The 20377-nt window shown below is 48.3% G+C and overlaps 1 protein-coding gene across 1 annotated transcript in view; it reads right to left on the reverse strand.

Annotated features, from left to right (window-relative positions):
- Positions 1–1506: 1506 nt before the first annotated feature.
- Positions 1507–20377, reverse strand: part of saraf (store-operated calcium entry-associated regulatory factor) — a 48931-nt gene continuing 30060 nt past the window's right edge. Inside the window, exons 4-6 of the mRNA XM_085982835.1 lie at positions 17824–17962; positions 11821–11936; positions 1507–2964 (exon numbers count right to left, since the gene is read on the reverse strand). Coding sequence (XP_085838961.1) covers positions 2939–2964; positions 11821–11936; positions 17824–17962 — 281 coding nt within the window. The 3' untranslated portion in view covers positions 1507–2938. The remainder of the gene's footprint in view (positions 2965–11820; positions 11937–17823; positions 17963–20377) is intronic.

Consider the following 20377-nt stretch of genomic DNA (forward strand, 5'->3'; position numbering starts at 1 on the left):
AGACTGTCCAATATCCAAACTCGGGGGCCCGCCCCACCTCCCGTGTCACAGCCTTTCGTAAGTCTGAACATGCCTTTTAAACCAGCCAAATCTGCCTGGGGTTTTGATTTTTAAAATCTCTTTGGCCCAATAATTTTTTCAATCTAATATCTCTTCTTCCTTTGGGGGAAAATGTGTAATTTTGCAATCCTTACAAGTCACACACCATCCTGACTTGGAAATATATCACTGTTCCTTCATCATCACTGGGTCAAAATCCTGGAACTCCCTCCCTAACAGCACGGTGAAAGTACCTTCACCACAGGGACTACAGCAGTTCAAGGAAACGACTCAATACCACCTTCTCAAGGGCAATTAGCGATGGGCTTTGCCAGCAACACCCACATCCCATGAACGAATATTTAAAAAGTTTCTGCTTCAACCACGAAACCTGGAAGTGAATTCCACAGCTTCACAACTCTCTGTATGAAGAGGTGCCCTCTGCTTGAAATCCCTTAACATTTAATTTTCAAGTACCTCCTGGCCCACAAGGAAACATAAAAGGTCCTCGATCCAGCTCCCGGCAGACCTACTGCTCCCCCGCTAAGGTCTTTGGTTAAAAGTCACAGATCGAGTCCCAGTGAAGTCATCGGAGCCCGATCTGCATATTTAAAGAGGACATAGCCAGCTTGGGGGCGGGTGCCCCTGCTGCCTACAATTTAAAATTGCAGTCGGTCAGATCAGGGCAGGAAAGAAGCGATACGTCCCCCGCTCTAGTCTACCTTTCCCCCATCCACCCCTGGCCTGGCTTTTGATCATTTGCACCACTTTGTATGACTGCCGAAACCCTCTGCCGCTCATTTACATAGCCCCGCTCGGTGCAAAAGACTAGCTTACGGGAACTTCCTGGATTTAGACCAACAACGCTCTGGCATATATTTGCACTCAAAAATTTAGATGCAGCGCATCCCAAAGTCACCCATTAGCGTAACTTAGATTTCTGGAGTTTGAAAGCGATTTCCTTTGTGTTTTTTTTTAATTCTTGCACTATACTGACAAAGTGCTGTCAGTCATAATGCACCCCAAATTTTAAAAAGAGCCCTCCCCCACACATTTACAAGGACTAAGCAGCTGGAATGTCCTTCTGAATGGACATACCCATGGTCAGCATAATGATGGAAGAGGAAAAGGAGCAGCAGAGGCTAGAGGCTCCGAGAGTGAAGTGCCATAGCAGAAGACTGCAACCCACTCGCTATTGCTTGTATTGGTCGCACTGTATTTTTGCTTATTTTACACCGGTTTTTACATTCCAATGTAGGCAAATAAATGCAGGAAATTTCAGCACAAGTTCCCGGTGGAAATTTGTGGCCTACAACACATGGTGGGCTGTGTTAGCCATTCATTCACTCTTGGCAGGTGATGAGTAGCAATAATGCATTACCAACTACTGTAACTTTTCAACATCTTTTAAAACGTACGCAAGACATTACAGGGAAAGAAAAGCACAAAATGATTGCAAGCGGTGTCTTCACAGAGGAAAAAAGGTCAGAATTTTAATCTGAGGAAATTACAATGTTTTAGTTACAAATTGAGCCGCATTGCTGCCTCTATCACTATTAATTTTATGCTTCTGTGCAGTGCTCATTAGAGCAAAAGAAAGATGACCTACTGTGTAGAACCTTTATTTGGGGGAATGGAAGTGGGTCACAAGGAGACATCAATGTCAACCTGTCAAAGGATACAAAAAGGGTGACTTTGGGCCTATTGTTTCCAAACGTCTCTACCATTGGGGTTTTCCTCGGGTCATTTCTGGGTCTGTTGTAAACTAATTGATAAAGATTGATTGCTATGATTGATTAGTTAACAACTACTATTGTTGTATCATCATGTGACTACCAGGATGGTAGGAGAGTGAGGTGGACCTTGGTCTTTCTACTTTTAGCAATTCCTATATTCCATGATTCTTCCCTCACATCCCATCTAGCACATAGGCTGACTCCAGCAGTAGGTGGAGGATATGAGGACAAGTATTTAATTATTCAGTCACTTCTTTTCCATTGTAAGATTTGAAAACAGTGAAACCAACCAAAGAATATCCCCGTGTATTGGAACATTGAGCCTCCTGTGTCTTTGAAGAACTCATGTAAATACACTCCATACTCTTGTGCAGAGCAGAGGGGAATTTATTACTACCAGGCCAACAGGGACAGAAGTGGGGGCAGAGGGCAGGGAGGAGTAACTGGAGTAAATCAATGGCTGGATCCCTAGGAAATCCCATGAGTCAGGACATGACCTCGTCTTGAAGAAGTAAAATTAAATACTGAGCAGGTCCTGCTGCTGAATACCGAGCCAAATCTGAATTTTTAACGGTCAGCTGCTCTCTCCTCCCCAAACAATATTCATAGTTATTTAACTTGCCAATACACTGGATTTCCTATACAGCTGCAGAAGGAGAGAATTCTCTTAGTGCAACAACTGGTGGGGAGAGTGATAGCCGAGATGGCAAATTGAAACGTTACCAAAAACACTTAGTTACAACAAATATGATTTTTGTTCAGTTCCTCCCCCTCCCTTCCCCCAGAATATTTGCACAGGTGTGTGGGGGGAGAGGATGTATTGAATCTTAGATTACCAAATATTTTTTTCCTTTAAATGTAGAATAAATTATTGCAAACTGACTGCAATTAATTAACAGAACTCCACTGCTTGGCTCAAATGCTCATACATACATAAATATTTCTCACATTTTGTAGTACACCCTCATTATTATTACAGGTTCTGAATACAGTAGTTGGAAGTTTACATAAGTCAACAGAATTAAAGTTCTAAAATTATTCAACTGTGCAAGCAGCTCTCTTGTTTACACACAATGCCACAGCCTCATGATGCAGTCAGGCTGAAGCAGCAACGTTTGAACAATTGTACAACCAAATCTTCAGTTCTTTCACTTTTCATTTCCTCATCTTCTTTTTGTCCCACCAAAGCCTGTCAAAGCAAAAGTGAGAAAATAATTTGATCTCTTTAATTGCAGGGAATGATTAAACACAACTTTCTTTGCAACTACATTCTATATCTGCTTTTTTTTGTGGATTTGGATAATAGGATAAGTTAAAGCACAACACACAGCCTGCTTATTGCTGCAGAAAAGTTACAAGCTCCATTTATCATTTTGAATTTATCCTGCTGAGTAAAATAATCGGTGTTAAATGCAATATCCCAAACTGGTATTAAAGACTAGGCTGGGTAATTTGTGTTGCTTCTTGACTGTATCCAGGAAGTTCCCATTTATCACTTCCTCTGATATTTCAAGTTTCAGTCCTTTTCATGAATTTATGACCAAATTTATCACCAAAATGTTGGTAACAATGCCCAGTACTGTGTATGGGGGTGGGTACATGTCCTGTAGTTCCTAGAGGATGTATGGCATCAGTCATGGTAGCACTCTCGCCTCAGAGACAGAAGCTGTGGGTTCAAGTCCCACTCCAGAAACTTGAACACTTAATCTAGGCTGACACTTCAGTGCTCTGAGGGAGTGCCTGCACGGCTGGTCTAACGTCTCATCCAAAAGACAGTATCTCCAAGGTCCCATCTGCCCTCTCAGATGGACGTAAAAGATCCCATGGCACTATTGGAAGAAAAGCAGGGAGTCCTCCCTGGTGACCTCGCCAATATTTATCCCTCAAACACCATCACTAAAAAACAGATTTTCTGGTCATAATCACATTACTGTTTGTGAGACCTTGCTGTGCACAAATTGGCTGCCTCGTTTCCCTACATCACAACAGTGACTACACTTCAAAAGTACTTCATTGGCTATAAAGTGCCATGGGACATCCTGAGGTCATGAAAGGCACTATATAAATACAAGTTAGTTCTTTCTTTCTGTGGAGTGAAGTGTATATTCTGTTTGGAACTCTGGGGCTAGCCAGAATGACCAAAATTATCTTTTCCTTTCCCATACATTCCTATGAATACCTGGGGCTCCTTCCACCCCAAACAAGGTCACCTGCATCGGAGAGTTTGTGGCCCAAGAGGAGAGGGGACATCCAGGCTGGGGATTTCATGAGCTAGCGGAACAGCAGGATCTGGTATGCCTCATGAAAGGAGGCGCGACACCTACATCAGGGACTTAGCCTGGTTCCCACAAGATTGTGAAGGTTTGGAAGACTTTCTCGGCCCCTTTATAAAAGGGGGCTGATGGGTCATATTGCAGCATTTCTCTTCTCTCTCCCGCCCCCCACCCCATGCACCCCCAAAATGGGCAGCCTCAGCTGCATTTTGTGGCTTCCCTATCTGGCAGGTGTCAAAGATGCACCCATAGAGGCGAGGGTTGAAAACGCTGACCTCCCCTGACCCCACATACTCTGGCAGGGCCACGAGTGCGCGTAACTTGTGGGCGCATTGCAGCACTTACACCAGGATCTTGACTCCATTGTGTATTTTAGCTGTGACAGGCCAAAACAGCAGGTGGACCTGGGCAACTCGCACCACAAAAATGGGAGGACTAATGAGAAGGCATGAATGTTATCTATTAATAGGATCAGGCATTAACATTACACTTTAGGCATTATTGTCACAAAAGCATTATTAAATTATAACTACAGGAGAGGGGTGTAAAAAATCTCATGGAATCTATAATATATTAAGATTGGTACGTGTCACACACCCCATTGAAAACTGCAATGTAAACATTTCCTATGGAAATTCCAATATAAAAATGTCCACAGCTACCAGATACATTTTCTGTGACCCCCCCTCAGGATTTTCAATGCTGAATCTGATAAATGATATAGCTCGCTATAACACTGCCATGTGGCACTGTATTATCATTTCCCCACAAATCACACAAAATGCTTTCTGGAAAAAGTTTTAGCTGCCGATTTATTTCTCAATAACTAACATTTCTTACTTCTAAAATAAAGTTTTAAACAAATAAAAAAATTCAGAAAGTTACATATTTTACAATAGCATGATTAAATGTATCCACTGAATTGTCTTGTGTCTTTTAATGCCTTCATTTAAAAATATTAACTAAAAGGCCTCAGCCTCTCCCAAAAGTCTGGACTTGGCCTTGAAAACTTCTGCCTACAGCTGTGATTGTTAGTTGGATACAACTGGTGCTGTGTTCCTATTTTCCCAGGACACATCAGTACCACTCAGTCAGTTTTACTGATGGATTTTTTCAAAGCTTCTAGCAGATTTTCCTCAGTTATTTTTCAAAATTATTTGAAAAAGAGCTAGGGATCAAATTTCCAAAGCTTCAGTCAGGTAAAGTTTATTTCAGTCTTTTTTTAAAAACCTGTGCGTGTGCAGCTTTTGTTTTGTATTCAATAAACTTTAGAAAGCACATTAAGCAGAGAGAGACTTTCCTCATCCTAATTTAATTTTTTTTAATGAGTTGAATTTTGAAGCAAACAGAAAGCCTTGAATTATCTCATGTGTATCTTGTCGACAATTAGAAAATGTAAATGTTCGAATTGTTGACACCTGTGAGGTTGAGTCAGAAAGACAGGGAAACAGGTTTTCCCACATCCTCACTTTTGTTTAAGAAAAATAAGTTGAAAATAAAATCTCTGAGGAAAATTGATAGGAGGGAAGAGTAGGACAGAGCGAAACAGGCTGAGAGTCAGGGGGCCTCTGTCTTGTTGCCCATTCGCCCTTGGGGGAAGCAAGTGGGGTGAGGGGCGAGTCGATAGAGGGTTGCAGAGCACAGGAGAGGGGAGGATACAGGGGTTGAGTAGGTTACATGGGGTAACAGTAGCAATGGGGAGAGTGGCAGAGCATGCGGAGTGAGGAAGTGGTAGGAAGGGGAGAGGATAATCCTTAAAGTAGGATGGGAACAAGGGGGTGAGGGGAAAGGGGTGATGGGGGTAGATGATGGGAAGGGAGTTACTGATGGACAAATTTTTCCTGCATCCCTTGCCAGAAAGTGCAGCCTGCAGCCACTGGCTGCTCCATTTCCCACCCCATCCCACCACACTACAAATACCTTCCATCACTTAAAAGGGAAGAACTAAAAAAACAGAAAAAGCATAAGAGGACAAAGAGAGAAGCAAAAGAGAAGACAGAAAGAAATGGAAGAGATGCAGAGAGAGAAACAACACAAAGACAACAAAGACAGCTAAAAAAGAGACCATGTTCCTCAGCCTAACATGTACAATCCCATGGGAGCTCTGCTGGATTTATATATAGATGTTAGATAAAGGAAAACCAATGACCTATGATTTTGCTCAGGATGAGTTTAGGTTTTTATAATTTTTAGTATCAAAGTCACTGATTTATCAGTATTAGGTGCAGCTCTAGGATCACTGAGAGGAGGGCCCTGGGAATGAGGACACTGCAGAGAAGGGCTCTGGAAGCACTGGGCCAGGACCTGTGAAATGGGAGAGGGGTCCTGGGAGCATTGGACAGGAAGGTCCTGGCAGGGCTTGTTCTTAGCCTCTTTGAGACCATCGGGTGTTCCCTTCTCCAAAATCTCAGCCTCCTGCCCAACTTGCATGTGTTCACTTTTCAACAGTCGGGCACCACCCTACTACTTTCTCCCTTGTGCTGGTTCTGGCCTTTAAAGCACTCAGTGCATTATTAGTGTGTTTACTGATTTATAATGCACAATTTTCCCAAAACAAACAAAAATTAGCTCATAACACTCAAAAAAAATCTTAATTAATGCAATTTTCAAGCTCATACAAACACCTTTAAGCTGCAAGAATGGTTTATTGCTTTTCGCAGAAGAGAATTTTTTTTAACCGACTTTGCAGCTAAATAAAGAGAGTGCTCCTAGCAAAAAATACTGAACTCGGAGAGGTTCAACAGAAAAGGTTTAATTGTTGAGGCTGCATGCTGAACACAAAATGGAGTCAGAGACTACACAAAGCACAACTGCCTTTCATCAGTGCACAGCTTCGACTGTTCCTCCCCCGCTCTGGGCTTAACTATATGCAGATCGAGTTTCTCAAAGGTGTGATCCTTCTTAAAGACATGACGCCTGATTTATAGACTACGGACCGGAAAGCAGATTGTGTCCGTTCTGTGATTGGTACGCCACACAGCCCCCCCCAGAATCCGCTAGTAGGGAGTGTACGAACCGGCGTGGCGGCTTGATGGCACGGCCGGAACGGCTCTTGGCAGTCGGTGTCGGGAGCGGGGCGGTCGGACGAGTCGGGCTCTTAGGCGGTCTGCCCCGCGGTGGGGGTTGGCCCACTTGAACAGGTTCGTCGGGCTCTAGGTGCGCCAGCTTGAGCCGGTCGACCGACACCTTGTCAGTTCTGCCGCCCACTTCGAGGAGGAAGAACTTGTTCCCCGTCTGGAGTACCTTGTAGGGTCCGTCGTATGGGGGCCGTAGAGGTCCTCGGTGGGCGTCATGGCGCAAGAAAACAAATTTGGCCATGTGCAGGCTAGGTGGTACACGGGTTGCTGGTTCGCCGTGCTGGCCGGTGGGTACCAGACCGAACTGTTGTGCTCGGTTGGTGAAAGCGCGGCGTTGCTGGTTAGCTGACCAGGGAGTCATGGCGGTGGGCAGGAACTCTCCGGGTACGCGCAGCGGCTGGCCGTACACGAGTTCCGCCGCCGAGGCTTGCAGGTCTTCCTTGACCGTGGAGCGTAGGCCGAGTAGCACCCACGGGAGGCGGTCGATCCAAGCCTCGTCCTCGAGGCTGGTGCGGAGGGACGCCTTCATGGACCCGTGGAATCGCTCGCACAGTCCGTTGGCTTGGGGGTGGTAAGCCGTGGTGCGGTGAACGGCCACCCCGAGGTTTCGGGCGATGGCGGCCCACAGATCAGAGGTGAACTGCGGGCCTCTATCTGACGTCATGTCAGAGGGGACGCCGAACCGAGCGACCCAGATACTGATGAACGCCCTCGCGATGTCGGCGGTGGTGGTCAGTGGAATGGCCTCGGGCCAGCGGGTGGTACGGTCCACGATTGTCAGCAGGTGCGTGTGACCTTGTGATGGCGGCAGAGGGCCGACGAGGTCGATGTGGACGTGGTCGAACCTTCTTTCTGGCACGGTGAACTCCTCGAGTGGGGCTTTGACGTGCTGGTGGATTTTGGCACGCTGGCAAGCTATGCAGGATCTGGCCCAGACGCGCACATCTTTGCGCAGGCCGCGCCAGACAAATCGGTTGGCCACCAGTCTAATGGACGCGCGGGTGCCAGGGTGTGAGAGGCCGTGGACGATGTCGAACACCCGTTTTCGCCAGGACGCCGGGACGGGGTTGCGCCAAGGAGGTGTCACATTTGACTGACGGCGGACGGGCCGCAGGCGACGTCAGTCAGTCGCAGCCCTGGAAGGGTTGTGGGCGCGGAGAGCAGATCGGGGTCAGTGCGTTGCTCTGCTGCCAGTTGAGCATAGTCCACTGCCAGGTGGGTGCCGTGGACGGCGGGGCGGGATAGGCAGTCGGCCACCACGTTGCCTCGACCGGAGATGTGCCGGATGTCCGTGGTGAATTCGGACACCGCGGCGAGCTGGCGTTGTTGCCTGGCTGACCACGGGTCCGCAGATTTCGCCATCGCGAATGTCAGGGGTTTGTGGTCGACAAACGCGGTGAAGGGGCGGCCCTCCAGAAGAAATCTAAAATGGCGGACTGCCAGGTACAGTGCGAGGAGCTCGCGGTCAAAGGCGCTGCATTTGGCCTCCGGGGGGCGCAGTTGGCAGCTGAAAAAGGCTAGCGGTTGCCAGGCCCCGTCGACCCACTGTTCGTACACGGCGCCGACCGCGTGGTCGGAGGCGTCCGTGGTGAGGGCCACCCTGGCATTGGGCTGTGGGTGAGCGAGCATGGTGGCGTCGGCGAACGCCTTTTTGGTCGAGTCGAAAGCGGTCAACATGTCCGCCGACCACTCGATCGCCATTCTGTCTTTCTTACCCCGGAGGGCTTCATATAGGGGCCGCATGAGGGAGGCCGCTCCGGGAATGAAGCGGTTGTAAAAGTTGATCATCCCCAAGAACTCCTGGAGGCCTTTGATGGTGGTAGGCCGGGGGAACTGCTGGACGGCTTGCACCTTGGCGGGCAGGGGAATGGCTCCGCCCTGCGTGATGTAGTGGCCGAGGAATTCGATCCTGCTGAGGCCGAATTGGCACTTGGCTGGGCTGATGATGAGCCCGTGCTCACTGAGCCGCTGGAACAGGGTGCGAAGGTGCTCGATGTGTTCCTGCTTGGAGGAACTAGCTACCAGGATGTCATCCAGGTAGACAAAGAGGAACTTCAGGTCCCGGAGGACCGAGTCCATGAGCCGCTGGAAGGCCTGGGCCGCGTTTTTGAGGCCGAAGAGCATTCGGAGGAACTCGAATAGCCCAAAAGGGGTGATTATGGCCGTCTTGGGAACATCCGTGGGGTGGACTGGCACCTGATGGTAACCGCGCACCAGGTCGACTTTGGAGAAGACTGAGCGGCCGGCCAGTCTAGCCGAGAAGTCCTGAATGTGTGGTATGGGGTACCGATCCGGCGTGGTGGCATTGTTTAGGCGCCGGTAGTCCCCGCAGGGGCGCCATCCCCCGTCGGGTTTGGTGACGATGTGGAGTGGGGAGGCCCAGGGGCTGTTGGAGCGGCGGATGATGCCGAGCTGTTCCATTGTGGCGAACTCGGCCCGCGCGATCTCCAGCTTGGCCGGGTCCAGCCTGCGGGCGTGGGCATACACCGGTGGGCCTGTGGTGGGGATGAAATGTTCTACCCCGTGCTTAGCAACCTTCGCGGAGAAGGTCGGGTTGGTGAGGGCTGGGAACTCAGCCAGGAGTGCTGAGTAGTCGTCCGTTGAGCGGGCGCGGCACTGCCACGCCATTTCGGCGGGTTGGGGGGGAGGGCCATGGCGCCCGGGGCAGGTGACATGGTGTTCATGTCCACGAGGCGGCGCCGAGGCATGTGGACCAACAGGCCATGGGCGCACAGGAAATCCGCACCGAGGAGCGGGGAGAGCACCTTGGCGGTGATAAACTCCCAGTGGTAGCGGCGGCCTGCGAGGTCGATGGTGACGGTGTGGGTGCCGTACGTCCGGATGTCGGTGCCAGCGCAGGGCCGCCTCGCTGGATCTCGAGGGCGGACGCGGGGATGATGCTGCGCTGCGCGCCCGTGTCGCATAGGAAACGGCGTCCGGAGGCGCTGTCCGTAACGTACAGCAGCGCGCCTGCTTGCCCCACGGCCATCGTGTAGGCCGGTGTGGGGGCGGTTGGAAACGTGCAGGGATGGCTGCAGCGGCGTGTCCGTGCGCCGAACCGGGTATGGAAGTAGCAGTAGCCCTGGGTCGGAGGGCTTGGGGGACGTGGGGGCCTGGGGGGCCTCGTGGCCGAGCTGTGTGGCCACACGATAGAGGGTGGAGCGCGCGCAGACGCTGCGGAGGCCAGGTCGGGGGTGACGGCGTGGTTGGAGCTGGCGGACAGGAGCTTATCGGCTTCGTCGGCCAGGGCCTCGAGGTCCGTGAGGCTGGACGCCACGATCGCCGGGTGGATACTGGGAGGTAGTTGGCGGATAAAGAGCATGCGGGAGAGAGAGCCGGGCGGTTTCTCGTCGGTCAGAGCAAGCATGTGTGAGAGCAAGTCTGACGGCGTGGAGTCACCGAGGCCCGGGGAGGTCGAGGAGGTGGCAGTTGCGCAAGAATTGGGAGGCTGTGAATTTTTTAATGAGCGCGGCCTTGAGATGTGCGTACTTGCCTTCCTCCGGAGGGTTTTGTAGTGTTGTCCAGACTTTCGTGTTTGTGGAGCTGCCCAGGGAGGCGAGGAGGTAGTCGTACATCGTTGGTGATGCCACGGAGTCGGAATTGCGATTCGGCTTGAAGGAACCAGGCGGCGGCCAGGTTCTCCCAGAACTCCGGCAGCTTCACAGAAACTGCGTTTGTCTCAGCCATGGTTACGCTTAGGAGTCGTCCTGAGCGTCGGGGTCACCAATGTAGGAGTCTACGTACTCCTAGCAAAAAATACTGAACTCGGAGAGGTTCAACAGAAAAGGTTTAATTGTTGAGGCTGCATGCTGAACACAAAATGGAGTCAGAGACTACACAAAACACAACTGCCTTTCATCAGTGCACAGCATCGACTGCTCCTCCCCCGCTCTGGGCTTAACTATATGCAGATCGAGTTTCTTAAAGGTGTGATCCTTCTTAAAGACATGACGCCTGATTTATAGTCTACGGACCGGAAAGCGGATTGTGTCCGTTCTGTGATCGGTACGCCACAAGAGGACCTTGCCGTGACATACATGGACAGCAGCCAATAAGGAGGAATCCAATCATTCAAATTCATTCTCCAGCAAGGTTTAAACCACTTTACAAAAAAAAACTATTAACTTTTGCATTGAGAAAAAGAAATACTTGGTTTTGTGCTGGCAACAAAAAAAACCCTGGTGCTGTTCATCACACACATTGTATAAAAGGTTAACGAAAGGCAAAAGGATCAGTTGTTAATAGTTTAAATGTGAAACTTGCCTGACATAAAGCTTTGAGAAGTCAATCTCCAGTTTGTTTTGAAGTTTTGGAAAAAGCAAAGAAACTCTAAAATCTTCACAGAACTTGCCTTCCTGTTATTTCTCCAGCAGCAGACCCAATGCTGCCTCAAAAGGAAGACATTGAATGAAAAATTCAAACTTTGTGTGTAAGATGCATTCAGGTATATAGGGGTAAAGTAAACCTAGCTTGTACTTTGTTACTGCTCTAACTCAGCATACATGGTAACCCTCAGTTCCACTTTGCAAGTTATTCCGCCCAGGGTGTTTGCAATATTACAAATGGGCAACCACATACTGGCATGCACATAAAAGGACATTTTGGACATAACTGAGGACAATGAAAAGCAGCAAAACCATGGTGAGAAACACTGCAGTCTTGTCTACATCACATCTGAGCGGAAACCATGTTTACCTGAAGCTGTTCTGGTTCCTGTGCTTTCAGGTTGCCAATTAGTCTCCTGCCTTTGCTGTGGGCGATACGCAGAATAACCCCGGGAGAATGGATAGGATGAAGCACTTGGTTGTGATCTGAATGGAGAAAATTCAAGAACATTATTACTTATCCTTCTAATCAATCTTTTTTATTAAAATGAAGTTTACCTGCCACAAATATTCAAAGTATTTACACTACCGTGTGCAAAAAGCAAGGGAAGTCACATTCCCTTTCACTCATTGTAGCTCCATGAACTTTCCCTGGTATTGTCTAAAATCTGTAGGGGTAGAAATTGGTATGCATTGCACCCATTTTTCAGGAGTAAAATGGGCGTAGCACTGACCATTTTAGCAGTGGGACTGCCAATGCTCAATCCTAAAAACCAGCGCTAGGCCCTTAAATATGTAAATGAGGGGCCTAATGCCTATTGAAGAACCCCATTGAGACATTTGTCAGCAATGAGTGGCTAGGCATCAGGCCTGCACCGCTCAGGATTCTTCAGCGGCCCCCATGACAGCCAACTCCAGGTAAGTTAAAAAAAAATCCTGTGGAGCCAAGAGGATCAGGAGTGCTCCTCCGACTCCACAGTCATCGCGATCACCACCCTCCCCCCGCCACTGCCATAACCCGTAGCCAACTCCAATCGCCCTCCCAGGGCCGCTGACAGCAAGGCAGGCTGGCATGGATACCAATGCTTGGGTGAGCTGCCAGAGAAGGCGTAACCAACGCGAGCAGCTCGCACCAAGTATGTTGATGAGGCCCGAAGACCAGTGCCAAGTACGCGCCCAACAGAGGTCTTCGAGAATCTGAGGGGTTAGGTTTTAGATTAAAGTTCAAGAGCTCAAGGGAAGGTATCTCAGGATTACTCCTGATAACGTGCTGGACAAGTTAGTGAAATTGGTCACATTCTTGCCATTATCTTTGGGGAATTATTAGAAAATAGGAACAGTCCTCAAGTTTTGGAAAGTAACTAACATAACATCAAACCTTATAAATGGGCATTCCTGGATGGAATCCACATGGAATAAGTTAGGCATATGGACGACTGAGGAAACTACAGGCCAGTGAGGCTATTGTTGATAAAGTTTCAGAAAGCATTCTAAGAGGGGATAATAAAATACCAAAGTCTGGAAATTCGGGAGCCACTCCCCCCAAGAAGGTTATGTAACCTGCGCATGAATGGTAGGGTCCGAGAAGGCAGGATATTGGGCCTTGAACCATATTCTCATATCAATGAGGCTGAGGGAGGAGGTCACGCAGGTAACCAATGAAAGTTCAGGCCGCTGCTAGCTTATTTCAACACCTCCCAGACCCCTGACTTTAACAACAGAGAAGGATGAGAGCAACAATATAATGGGAACACATCACCTTCAAGTCACACACCATCCTGACGTTGATATATATCATCATTCCTTCATTGTCAGCGAGTCAAAATCCTGAAATTCCCTACCCAGCACCATATTGGGACTGCAGCAATTTGAGAATGAGACCCGCTAGCGCCTTCTCGGGGCAACTAGGAACGGGCAATAAATGCAGCCTTACCCATGTCACCTAGATCCCGAGAACAAATCGAAAAAAAGCAGCACTAGATGGATGTCTATTGGGAGACTAGGATTAACTTCTACATCCATTGCTGTTGCCCCCACTGAAAAGTTTTCTGCCCCACATCCACCAGCAAGAGATGTGTGCCATGTAGCATTGGTACATTGAAAGTGTGCACAGACGAGCAATAGATGTGCACAATGCTTGAAATCGTACCTCAGAGGATGTAGGAGTTTCCAACTTAGGTTTGCTCCATCCTAAATGGGTCCCATAAGAAATGTGTGTGCGACAAGGAGAAGCACATTTATCATCAGCTGCCTTCGGATAGAAAACATAGAAAAATAGGAACAGGAGTAGGCCATTCGGCCCTTCGAGCCTGCTCCACAAGGATACCAGCAAGCCTCTATTTGCAGCCAGGTGCAGGGGACCTGGGTGAGTTGTGAACTCCGATACATGAGCTTTTACTGGACAGTAGTCTTCAGCCCCAAATAGAGCCATCCTTCTTTGGTCCATCTCCTACACTGAGGCTATAATAGTTTTCTATTTCCACCACAACTTCCCTTTTAGAGGCTAGCTGCAGACTACAGAAAAGAGTTGCACCCTTCCAAATTTTCTACTACACAGCCAAGTGCTACAGGCGTCTCTGGGCAAGTTTTTCTTGTGCTTGTAGCCAATGTTCCCTTTGAGCTGCACAGCCATCTGGAGGTCCCACGCAGCCAGTTCACTGGTTTTTAAATGGAAAAAATGTATATGTGCAGAAATTTGAATGGGCCACGCAGCCCATTAAAGGGCCCACGCACCCAAACAAAAATTAGAGGGAATTGCCTGTAGCCTATTCAAATTATCAGGAGGAGCTCCCATAGGAAAATGGGCCAGGCCAGCCGTGGATATTTTTACTGGATTTAGTACATAACAGCTTTAGAGTCCATAATACAGAATTAAATTAATGAACACTTATAGAGACATGGGTTAATCAGGGACAGTGAACAGGGATTTGTAGAATGCTAAACCAAATTAATTACATTTATTTAAGGAACCCAGAAATGTATAGCTAAGGGGAATGCAATGGATGTTTATTTGGGTTTTCAGAAACCATTTGATAAGGTGCCACATAGGAGAAGTGTTACAAAAATTAATGAATTTGGTATTAAAGGGAATGAAGCTACATGGATCAAGGGTTGGCCACAGGGATAGAAAGCAACAAGTAGCAGTATAATGCATTGGTAGGATGCAGGTATCAGGTATCTGTGCTAGGACCGCTTTTGTTTTCCATCCTTTTTCAGGATTTGGATGGAGGCATATAAAGATTGATTTTTAAGTTTGTCAATGCTACCAAATTAATGGTCATAGCGAACTGCGAGTAAGAATGAAGAGATTGCAGAATAGGTATGGGGAATGAGCAGGTAAATGGTCGATGAAGAGACATTTTGGCAAAAAGAACAGTGAAAGGAAATATACCCTGCATCAGTTTTGCCTAATATAAATTGCTGCTGAGCCATAGGTGTCGTTACAGCAACAATTTTAGTCACATGCACTAATTATAGCCGTAGGTGGTCTTGACTGCGCTGAAGAATCCACGCACGTCGCGGTTGTTGGCTAGCTGCTGGATCTCCTGCGCTTTCTCCACCCACCATCTGTTCTTTAGGTCACGAGTTTTTTGTTGGACCTCGGCCTTCAAGCGTCTGTAGAGCTGCTTTCTTGCTCTCGAGTTGTGTTGCTGTTTCCAGATCAGGAATGCCTTGCACTTCACAGAAATCACAGAAACCCCACAGTGCAGATAGAGGCCATTTCGGCCCATCGAGCCTGCACCGACACATATCCCACCCGATCCCCGTAACCCCTACACCAACACATATCCCACCCTATCCCCGTAACCCCACGTATTTAATCCCCCTAACACTAAGGGTCAATTTATCATAGCCAATCAACCTAACCCGCACATCTTTGGACTGTGGGAGGAAACCGGAGCACCCGGAGGAAACCCACGCAAACATGGGGAGAATGTGCAAACTCCACACAGTCACCCGAGGCCGGATTCGAACCCGGGTCCCTGGCGCTGTGAGGCAACAGTGCTAACCACTATGCCACCGTGCTGGCTTATTAGCTCCTGGATGTTCTCGTCAAACCAGTCTTGGTGTTTCCTGGTCGAGTGACCGAGCGTCTCTTTACAGGTGCTGATTATGGAGGCCTTGAGTGCAGACCAGGCGCTGTAGACACCATGGGCTGGATTTTCATTAAGCTGTCGGGAAGGAGGCGGGACTACAACGTTCGGGTTTTAGTCCCGCCTCCATCGGCATCCGGCCAATCGATGCGATTTTCCCTTGATTGACCTTGTTGAGCCCGCCCAGCGGGCTCAGCAGGCCAATTAAGGGCCACCCGGCAACAGGTGACATCACAGACTGAAATTTCATCTGTCAAGAGTTTTTGACAGATGAAATATCAGTGTTTCACAGCTGTTTGAAGCTGTCAAACACTGACAGTCTGACTTCTAACCTGAGTCCTTCTACGCAGACTCAGTTAGAACTGTCACCGGCACTGAAAGCTGAAGGCTGTCACTTTTGACAGATCGCAGCCATTCAGCTTTCAGTTCCGGCTGAGTGATGGACTCCCGACGCCTCGAGGAAGAAAGGCTGTTCAGGAAGTACAGGTAAGTAAAACTTCTTTACACACTTTAGACACACCAAACACACTTACCTTTGCACTCATGCACCCATCACTCACCTGAACACCGACATCGCGACCCCTCCAAGCCGTCGGGAATCCCATACGACATCCCTCAAAATAGGGATTAGGCTAAAAACTGCCTGTTAACTACCTGTTAACAGGCAGTTAATTGGCACTAATCCCTTCCCGCCTCGGGTCGGCGGGTCCCAGTGCGGGGCGGGTACCCGCCTCCCTTGAAACTTATGTGGAGGCGGGTTTTGGGCGGGATGGTGTTGGGACCCCCGAATTCGGGATTTTTGCCCCCCGCACGCCTGAAAGCCCGCCTCACGGCACACTGAAAATCTGGCCCTATGTCTCTGCATCACTGGGAGTTGTCAGGTTGGTTGTGAGGCGCAGGCTGAATAGGGCTTTCTTAGCTGGAGGGGGGGGGGGGCGTCTTTGAGTGTACCAGCGTTGATTTTCCTGCAGCATTGTTTCTGTTGCCACCGCTGTTTTGGGGCTACATTGATGGAGATGAGAGAGCGGATTAGGCGGTGGTCTGTCCAGCAGTCGTCAGCTCCTGTCATGGCGCGGGTGATACGGATGTCCTTGCGGTCCCTCGCTCAGACGATGACGTAGTCCAGCAGATGCCAGTGCTTGGAGCGAGGGTGTTGCCATGAAGCCTTGTACTTATCTCTGTCGGTACAGGGTGTTGGTTATGACAAGGCCATGTTCTAAGCATTTCGTCAGGAGGAGGGTACCATTGGAGTTGGCTTTCCCTACCCCCTCTCTGCCGATCACACCTCACCAGAGGTTTGTGTCCTTTCCAACTCTGGCGTTAAAGTCGCCAAGGAGGATCAGCTTGACGCCCGTTGGGACTCGGGACAGGGCTGGAGTAGAATTCCTCTTTGGTCTCGTCTGTGGCTTCCAGTGTTGGGATGTACGCACTGATGATGGTAGCGCACTGGTTCCGGGCTAGGGTGAGCCGAAGAGTCATGAGGCGCTCGTTTATACCGCAAGGGGAGTCTGAGACGCCCAACTAGTTCATTTTTTATGGCGAAGCCTACCCCATGGAGGCGGCGTTCTTCTTCAGGTTTGACTTTCCAGAAGGTGTAACCACCACCTTGTTCCTTGAGCTGGCCTTCCCCTGCCCACTGGGTCTCACTTAGGACAGCGATGTCAATGTCGAAACGTCTGAGCTCCCGGGCAACGATAGCAGTACGGCGTGTCCGGTCTGTCACTGTTGGGGTTGTCCATGAGGGTCCTGACGTTCCAGGTCCCGAACTTCATTTTAAAGGGTGGAAGATGTCTGTGCATGAATTCTTTTAACGTGGGGTGGCCGTTGCACACCAGCTACCACACGGGCTTGACAGAGCAAGGTCTTGGTCCAATGGCAAAGGGATCCAAGACAATTGGAAACCAGGCTCTGCTACAACGGCCTAGCACACACACAAACATACTCCTACTGTCCTCCTCCCTCTTTTCCACAGGTCCTCTCTGCCTGGGTTTCGTAGGATGCATTGTGGTCCTCCCGGCCAGGCTGTTGGCCCGTGCCGCACCTTCCTTGGGCCCCGACCCCACTGCTGGGCTCGTCCTTGGACATGAATGATGTTGTCTCTCACATGATCAAATTAGCACTGATAATCTGGTGAAGGTTAGCCAGCAGGAGGTGGGGGGAGGTTAGTGGAGCCCCATCAGTTTTTTGTATTTGTATTCCTGGGCCCGAGCCCGCCACGCAATTCCTGTTCTAAACCGTGTGTTCACATCTATTAAACTTTAAGACTATAAATGACATACCTTCTGCTGCCAAACAGGTACCCAAGCAAACCACCTGCTCCCATTCCAGTCCAAAATCCTGGTCCTGAGCTACCGCCCTGTTGAGAACCAGTAGAGTCTCGATGGTTCGTGCCACAAAACTTGTCATCTGCTGTGCTACCTGGAAACAAAAAGGAATACTTGCATATTACACCAGGTAGAGAACCCACAAGGCATATTGGATTTGTCCCCAACTAATGAGTAATCAGCAAGTTGAAGTAAAGGAACATTTGGCATCTAGTGATCATAGTTGTTCATTTTAAATTCAAATGAGGACAGGACAGATGATAAAAATAAATCGGACTGGAGGAAGGTGTTCCCCAGGGGTCGGTTCCAGGACCACTGCATTTCTTGATATATATTAATGACTCGGTCGTGGGTGTACAGGGCACAATTTCAAAATTTACAGATGACACTAAACATGGAAGTATAGTGAACAGTGAGGAGGATAGTGATAGACTTCAAGAGTAAGAAGTCACACAACACCAGGTTATAGTCCAACAGCTTTATTTGAAATCACAAGCTTTCGGAGCGCTGCTCCTTCTTCAGGTGAAGTGGAGAAATGCATAAAGACACAGCTTATATAGTCAGAGAATCATGTCAGATGTTTACAAGTAACCTTTCCAACTGCCATTTATCACACCTCGGCAGAGAGATAATCACAGCAGTGACTTCAAGAGGGCATAGACAGACTGGTGGAATGGTTGGGCACATGGCAGATGAAATTTAACACAAAAGTGTGAAGTGATACATTTTGGTAGAATGAGGAAAGGAAATATAAACTAAAGGGTACAATCCTAAAGGGGGTACATGAACAGAGACACCTAGGGGTATATGTGCACAAATTGTTGAAGGTGGCAGGGTAGGTTGAGAAAGCAGCTAAAAAAGCTTACAGGATCCTGGGCTTCATGAACAGAGGTATAGAGTACAAAAGCGTGGATATGATGATGAACCGGTATAAAACACTGGTTCGGCCTCAACTGACCTTAAATCGGAGCTCTCTCGTTACCTACCCTTCAGCCATTGGAAACAGTTTTTCTTTATTTACTCTATCTAAACCCTTCATGATTTTAAACACCTCTATCAAATCTCCTCTTCGCCTTCTCTGCTCCAAGGAGAACAACCCCAGCTTCTCCAGTCTATCCACGTAACTGGAACCATTCTAGTAAATCTCTTCTGTACCCTCTCCAATGTCTTCACGCCCTTCCAAAGGTGCGGTGCCCATAAGAACATAAGAAATAGGAGCAGGAGTAGGTCAATCGGCCTCTCGAGCCTGCTCCACCATTCAATAAGATCATGGCTGATCTGATCCTAACCTCAAATCTACTATCACTCTACATCACTCCCGAACCCATGTGATCTCCTGGGAGAGGCGAAAAACCAGGTAAAAAACCCAGTGGCCAATTTGGGAGAAAAAAATCTGGGAAATTCCTCTCCAACCCATCTAGGCGATCGAAACTCGTCCAGGAGATCACTGTCCCTATATTTTCTACAGTACTTACCTTCTGTAAAAGGTGATCTCCACCCCAGCCAGGAACAGGAATAGAACCATCTCCTGAAATCTAACACATAATTAGAACACAAGAAGTAGGAGCAGATATATATTCCACTGAGGAAAAAGGGGAGTAAAAGAAAAGACAGCCATCCGTGGCTTAGTAAAGTAATAAAGGATAGTATCCGACTGAAAACAAGGGCATATAAAGTAGCCAAATCTAGTGGGAAGATAGAAGATTGGGAAGCATTTAAAAGCCAGCAAACAATAACTAAAAGATTAATTAAGAAAGGGAAGATAAGATTATGAAAGTAAACTAGCAAAAAATATAAAAACAGATAGCAAGAGTTTCTACAGCTATATAAAAAGAAAAAGGGTGGCTAAAGTGAACGTTGGTCCCTTAGAGGATGGGACCGGGAAACTAGTGGTGGGGAACGTGGAGATGGCAAAGACGCTGAACAAATATTTTGTATCAGTCTTTACAGTAGAGGACACTAAAAATATCCCAACACTGGACAAACAGGGGGCAATGGGGGGGGGGGGGGGGGGGGGGGAGGGGCTAAACATGATTAAAATCACTAAGGAGATGGTACTCTGTAAAATAATGGGACTTAAGGCGGATAAATCCCCCGGACCTGATGGCCTACATCCTAGGGTCTTGAGAGAAGTGGCGGTAGGGATTGTGGATGCATTGGTGATTATTTTCCAGAACTCCCTGGACTCAGGAAAGGTCCCGGCAGATTGGAAAACTGCTAATGTAACACCCTTATTTAAGAAGGGAAGTAGACAAAAAGCTGGAAACTATAGACCAGTTAGCCTAACATCTGTGGTTGGCAAAATGTTGGAGTCCATTATTAAGGAAACAGTAACAGAGCATTTGGATAAACATAATTTAATAGGACAGAGTCAGCATGGTTTTATGAAGGGGAAGTCATGTTTGACAAATTTGCTCGAATTCTTTGAGGATGTAACTTACAGGGTGGATAAAGGGGAACCAGTGGATGTAGTGTATTTGGACTTCCAAAAGGCATTTGACAAAGGTTC

Source organism: Somniosus microcephalus, chromosome 1 (genome assembly GCF_052327205.1).
Source record: "Somniosus microcephalus isolate GS21.2 chromosome 1, FLI_Smic_1.0, whole genome shotgun sequence".
Taxonomy (NCBI): domain Eukaryota; kingdom Metazoa; phylum Chordata; class Chondrichthyes; order Squaliformes; family Somniosidae; genus Somniosus; species Somniosus microcephalus.